General features: G+C 39.6%; 1 protein-coding gene across 1 annotated transcript in view; it reads right to left on the reverse strand.

The window, feature by feature from the left end:
- LOC124137073 (mitochondrial import inner membrane translocase subunit TIM50-like) overlaps positions 1 to 5,900 on the reverse strand; it is a 43,991-nt gene extending 38,091 nt beyond the window's left edge. Inside the window, exon 1 of the mRNA XM_046503219.2 lies at positions 5,462 to 5,900. Within this exon, the coding sequence (XP_046359175.1) occupies positions 5,462 to 5,870 (409 nt within the window). The 5' untranslated portion in view covers positions 5,871 to 5,900. The remainder of the gene's footprint in view (positions 1 to 5,461) is intronic.
- Positions 5,901 to 6,642: the final 742 nt, after the last annotated feature.

Here is a 6,642-nt window from a genome sequence, read left to right on the forward strand (position 1 = left end):
TATAGATCTGGTCTTGGATGGACCTGATTGGAGTCAGGATGTAGCAGTAGATTTGGCCAGTTTGGAAGTTTTAATATTGGATTTCCTGCTAGTTCGACGAGATCTGGAAACCACGTTCTCGCCGGCCAGTAAGGCGCTACCAAAAGCAGTTGTAGGCTGCTCGTGTGTAGGATCTTTGGTAATATATGTGGTATCACGGCTGGTGGAGGAAACGCGTACGCGTTTAGTCCCTCCCATGATATTGACAGAGCATCAACTGACCAAGCTAGTGGGTCTGGCACTGGTGATACAAATGTTGTTATCTGATTGTTGAATCTGGCTGCGAATAGGTCTATCAGTGGGCAACCTTTTTCTTTTATTGCCAGTTGGAATGCTTCTGGGTGTAGCTTCCATTCTGTCGGTGATGGTTTGGCTGGTCTGGTGAAGGCGTCTGCTAAGACATATGCCACTGCTGGTATATGTCTTGTCTTTATTGTTGAGTTCAGATTGTCTACTAGCTCGTAAAGTTGAAATGTCAACTTCAGGCGGGTCAAGGTTTATATTGTATGCCACAGTTGAATTGTCTGTTCTGATCATCAGACGTTGGTTTCTTAACTGTGGGGCCCAGTGAAATAATGCACGGATTACTGCCTAACATTCCAGATAATTGATGTGGTAGAGCTTTTCTGCTTCTAACCATAGGCCTGCTTTTACTTCTCTGTTGAAGTGAGCTCCCCAGCCTTGAAGTGAGGCGTCCACGAATAAGTGGTTGTTGTAATCCGGCTCGTTTAAACAAGTTTCTGCGCAAATGTTGGATTTCACTGTCCACCATAAGAGGTGTTTCCTCAATGTTTGTGGTAGTTGCAGTTTTAAATCCTGGTACTCTAGGTATGGATTTAGAAATCTCTGAATAGGGCGTAAGTGTAGTCTGCCTCGGACCGTCCACGCTTGGGCTGACGTGAGTCAGCCTAGTATCACTTGCCATTTGTTGACTGAGATTTTCTTGTAAATTGCTGTTGGCAAACAAGTCTTGATTTTTATCCACCGATCTTCTGGTACCATTATCAGATTCTGATTGGTTAGAAATCTGATCCCCAGAAATTTGAGGTCCTGAGATGGTTGTAGATCGGACTTCTGAAAATATATTAACCAACCCAGTCGTGTTAATAATTTCAGGGTGAAATTTAGTTGTAGTCTGAGTAGCTCTGTTGATTGATGGGCTTGTATCCCATCGTCTAGGTAAAAAGCACAACGAATTTCCTTGTTGTGAAGAAATGTCACAATTGGTTTGGTCACTCGTGTAAATAGCCACGGGGCCGTGGAAATTCCAAAGGGCAGGACCGCCCACTGGTAATGTTGTCCTTCAAAGAGGAAACATAAATTTTTCCTGAAAGTCCGTTTTATGGGAATGTGTAGGTAAGCATCCTGTAGATTGATGCTTCCTATCATTTGTTGAATCATTCTGAAATCCTCCGGTTTTGGGAGATATTTCTTGTTGAATTTTCTCATGTTATAAATCAAACGAAACTTTTCGTTCTTTTGGGGAACCAAAAAGATCAGCGAATAGAAACCTGGCGTTAGTAATTCTGGTTGAATTATCTTGACTGCGCCCTTGTTGAGACGTGAATTGATTGCTTCGGTTAACTTCGGCAACAATTCTTTCCGATAAGGTATTTCCGGTGGCTTGCGAGATAACGGGGATTTCTTGAGTAAAGTCAGGGCGTAGCCCTTTCTTAGAATGTTGGAAACAATTGTCTCCTAGAATGTCCCAATTCATCCAATATCTTGCCAATCTTCCGCCTACTGGGGAATGCTGTACATGAACGGCTGGTGGGGGAGTTCCCTGTCGTTCAAAAGCCCATCTTCTCCGGTAATTGCGAGATCCCCTCCATCTGCGGCCGCGGTCGCACCCGGCATCACGTGACGTGTCATGTGACTTGCGAAAAGCAGATGATTTCCCGCCTCTGTAGTTGAACGAGCGTTTTTGAAGTCCTTGTGATTTCGTGGCTTTCGCAAAAGAAACATTAAGATTCTCTGCAATGTTGGAGATCGGTTTTATCGGTGGGCTGGTTAGGGTGTCTATATCGTCCCCTTTGATACAGTATGTATCAGTGGGAGAAGAATTTCTTGACGGTGATGATATTGGCAGTCTATCTGTAATCCACGCCATTAATTCATGATCCTCATAAATTGAAAGGTAATTTTCCCCCGATGTGTCCTCATTTTGAGGGGGCTCGAACACATCCTCCTCTCGCAGAAGATAGGAGGCATTGGGATTCGGAGCCGTAAATGAAGGCTGCAACATCTGCAAGCTATTGTGTGAAGAGGTAGATGATTGCGTGCCAGGTTGTTTACACATTTGTTGTTGCATAGCCGTTACGACTTGTTGTGTGATATTTGCTATCACATCTGTATTAATAGCAGGCGTTAGCAAAGTGCCTTGTGTAAAAAAGGTAGGCTGCGTGAAGGTAGTTGGCAGTGTAAACGATGAAGGCTGCACGAAGGCAGGAACCTGCGTGAACGCTGGCGTCTGTGTATACTCTTGTTGTTTAATAGGCTGACACCTGCGCGAAGGTAGAGGATTGCGTAATTGTTGTGTTTGGCTGCGCGAAGGCCGGTATCTGCGCAAAGGTCTGAGGCTGATTGAGGTTTGTATCGGTTGTATTTGTAGCCGGATTGGATGACACTGCGGGCTGCGCGAATCTCTGGGGTTGTGTGGACGTAATTGTCTGCACGCAGGCTTTCTTCGGGCTAGAAGAAACAGCTGATTTTCTTGAAACCCCCTACGTGACTACGGATGAAGTCCGTGGTTTTGTGGAGGTTATAACCTCTGCAAAAACATGCTCTCTCCTAGGGGAAGACGGCTTCAAAGTAGATGATGCAGCACTCTTTTTCTGAGCTAGTTGTTGTAGATTGATAGCCTGACTGAAGTGTTCAGTAGGTTTATTCTTAGACCCTCTAGACTTCTTACTGGTAGACGAGAAAGTAAGATGGGGGGGTGACTGCATCATATTCAGCGGGAGTAATTTGAATAATATCAAATCAAATTCCTCTGACGAAGGGCAGGGCGTAGATTCTCGCCTCTTCTTACTTTTAGCCGTCTCTGTGGATGATAACGAGCGTGATGACTCACATCGTTTCCGATCCATTTTTTCCTCTGCACTGCAAAAAGATAATTACTTAATTCTTCCTTCCCCAAAGGGGCGCAGAATTTGCATCTATTCTCTGCAGTGCAGTTCTGTACTGCGCACCTGGTACAGGTTGGATGAGGGTCCGATTCTGAAACACGTAATTTACATTGGTTACATGTTTTCATAATCCACTTACCTATTTTCTATTTTCATTCTTTATGTAATTGGAAAATCATTTTAAAAAGAATTATAAATAGTTTCTGTCATCAACCATTTCCCGATAACAGCGGCTGTCCCCTTAGTGACATGAAGAAATACCCCTGTTTTCGAGGCTTCGTATGAATAACACTTTCGTAACATCGCCTGTGTTTTTTCCGTAGTTATAACAAGCGATTTCATTGGATTAAAATTGGTTTCTAATGACGCTTCCTTGCCGAAATCTGCTACAAGTTTCTTGATTGGTCAATTTTGAGCACGTGACCTAAGGCAGCCAATGAAATTACAGCTGTGATACCAAGCTCGTGTTTGATAAATTTCAGAAGTTGGCGAAAGATTTTTGTTAAATCGTGTTATTCCGAACGTTTTAAGCAGGAAATCACGATATATATTAAAAATATGGAACTTTGTGAATGTATCGTGCTAGGTTACGAGCTGTGACAAAGATTTTTCATGCATATATTTTTGCATTAAACATCGTGTCCGAGCCGAGAATTCAAGGCGACGAAAGCTGAGATGTCATTTGACTTACATTACTCGCGATCGCACAAAAGTGGAAATAATATCTTAGATGTAAGTTTGATTACTTTTAGATATATTTTTGTTGATTTTATTTATTACTTTGTATGATATATTTAAAGATTTGTTTAAAACGTCTTTATTTTGCTCTTTAACATGTTCGATGTGGACCCGTTGTCGTAATGTGTGTCCGAGAATTTTATTTTCAATAACATCGCGGGAAATAGTGAATAACTTTTTAATTTATCGATAAAAAGTGATAAATTGAAATGGAATACGTATTTCAGACATTGTGAAATGTGATAGATTTAATAAATGAATGATAGTACAGGTAGGTCCATAAAAATATATACTATTTTGACGTGACTACGGCTTGCCCAGTTAACCGGCCAATGGTGTCTGGGGACTCGATGCTTCTTGGCCAGAAAACCCGCCTATGGTGTTGAAAGAGTTACGAAAAATTACGAAAAATTCTAATGCCAAATATATAAAATAATCGTTAGATATGATGTATAGAATACCACAGAAGATAATCCAAGCAAAAGATTTTGTTAAAAAGGGTAAATTTTTATGGAAAGCTTGGATTACGATGCACAGAAAAAAAATTCCAGCTGCCAAGATGGCGCGAAAAAGAGAGAGTGATGAGTTACTGGGCTTGGTCACATGATTCTGATGCGCATGCACGGAATAAGGGTGCGTTTGGGTGAGCTGTTTTCTCTGTTCTTTGGGAACAGCACAGGAAGTTTCCACTACCTATTCGGAAGAGAGAGAGATAAGCAATAAGTATGAGTCAGGATAAGATAAAATAATATTAATATTTGTTTGTACAACTTTTGAAATTAGTGATATATCAGCTCTGTACAGTGGTTACTTCTTGACTGGTTTCTCATTCTACAGACAAATTTTGGTCAGTGTCAAGGACTGATAGTAACAACATAGATGCTGCATGGTAAGTAGGCTAAAATGCTGAAATATTGTTTGAGTATCAATGCATCACTTAAAAACCAATGAATGCCTGTCAGAGGAGGCAGCTAAAAAAATCTGGTGGTCAAGCTCAGTGATTGCTTGTCATCTTACCTAGATTGTGTGTAACACTGCTCAAAATATCAGTCACTGGTTTGTTTGGTCCTGGCTCATTTATGGCCACCGCGATATAACAGAAATATTTCCGGATTGTAGTGTTCAACATATTTTAAACCATGTAGTATCTCTTCAATTTCCACACACATTTTATATGCTTTCATCATGAGACGAAAAGGTGATGCTACTGCTAGCCTTGAATTTCCCAAATTCACTTGCAAAAATGTCATCAATATTTGTAATTTGGTCAGATTTCCCAAAATATCAAAACAATCAACAATGTGTTTAATTTGTTGACAACAGAAATCAGACCTGACTGGCCACTGCCTTTTCTTTTATCATGTGGATCCATCTTATTTACAAGGGTACAAGTTACCTCAGATATATCATGCTTACCTATTTATCATGCCTACCTTGCAATTACACATGAAACGAGTGCAAAATACTTCCCAATAACTTATTGGTCATGATGTAATTTTCTAAACACGCCAGTCACTGTCATTTTCATAAACCTTGCGACAGGTGAAGATTCTTACCATATAGATGAACAAACCCTCCTACAGTCATAACTGCCCATCCTCCTAAAAGACCCAACCCGAGCTTCCATGCATTCTTCCCTGTCCACCTTGACCATCGTGACTGTTTCGAGTCTTCCTCTTTGGATTTTTCAGAATTAGTATTGTTATCGGAAGAGCCTTCTTCTTTACTTTTCTCTGCAAGAATTTTGGCCTTCAAGATTTCATCAGTAAGTCCCTTGACATTGTCCGATTGTTTAGTGGAATATAGTAAAACGATGCTGGACTGTGTTGGAATGATTTTCCTTTGTGTAAGATGTTGTGAATGAAGACACTGTTGTCGGGTGTTATATACTGTCACAAGAGACACAGACTTCTTAAGCAAATGACATCTTTGCACAAAACACATGCACGCACTGTAGGCTGCCATCTTGGATCATCACTGTTCTAAAAGTGGGATTGCGAAACGAAACCTAAAACGAAATCTGATTGTGTTTGCTAATGTAACTCCTCTCTAAAACTTTAAGCATTTTCTTTTTGTTTATAATTTATCTCTCAATTTGATATTTTCACATACCCTTTTGGTATGTTTAGAAATCATGTTGTTACAACCATCATTGACATGGGACAATGTTTTATGTTTTATTTTCTCCTGAGTATTTACTGTTTTATATATCTGTTGGATCTGGTGACTAAAATTATGCAAATAAAACATGATAATGAAATACTTTCAATGTACTTATATGGTATTTATTGTTTTAGTTACAGCAAAATATATGATGAAAGCGTCAAACTTTCTATACACAGTTGTTTATGGTACTGAAGCACTAAAAGAAGTCTTCAACATCTATACAGAGAACATATGGTCTCTGGTCTATATTATTTCAATAATGTGATGTTTCGGTATACATCTTTTTATCCTTATAAAAAGCAATAGCACCAGTACTAAAATGTAGTATTAATAAAACAATATAGAAATCCACAAGTTAATTGTCGTCACTGACAGTTCGGCTTATAAAATGCCAATTAAAGCATAAAATGTCTGTGTTGAAGATTATTGTGTATAGGGTCACATGACCAAAACTACACAATCTGTATTTTTGTAGAGTATATTTTTTCTGTCAAAGAAAAAGCAAAGACTAAATAATAATTAATTCTTTAAAATTGTTTGTAAATCAGCATTCTCTTTTCAGTGTTTCAGT

The sequence above is a fragment of the Haliotis rufescens genome, unplaced genomic scaffold (assembly GCF_023055435.1).
Source record: "Haliotis rufescens isolate VD_foot unplaced genomic scaffold, xgHalRufe1.0.p SCAF_3, whole genome shotgun sequence".
In the NCBI taxonomy this organism is placed as follows: Eukaryota; Metazoa; Mollusca; class Gastropoda; order Lepetellida; family Haliotidae; genus Haliotis; species Haliotis rufescens.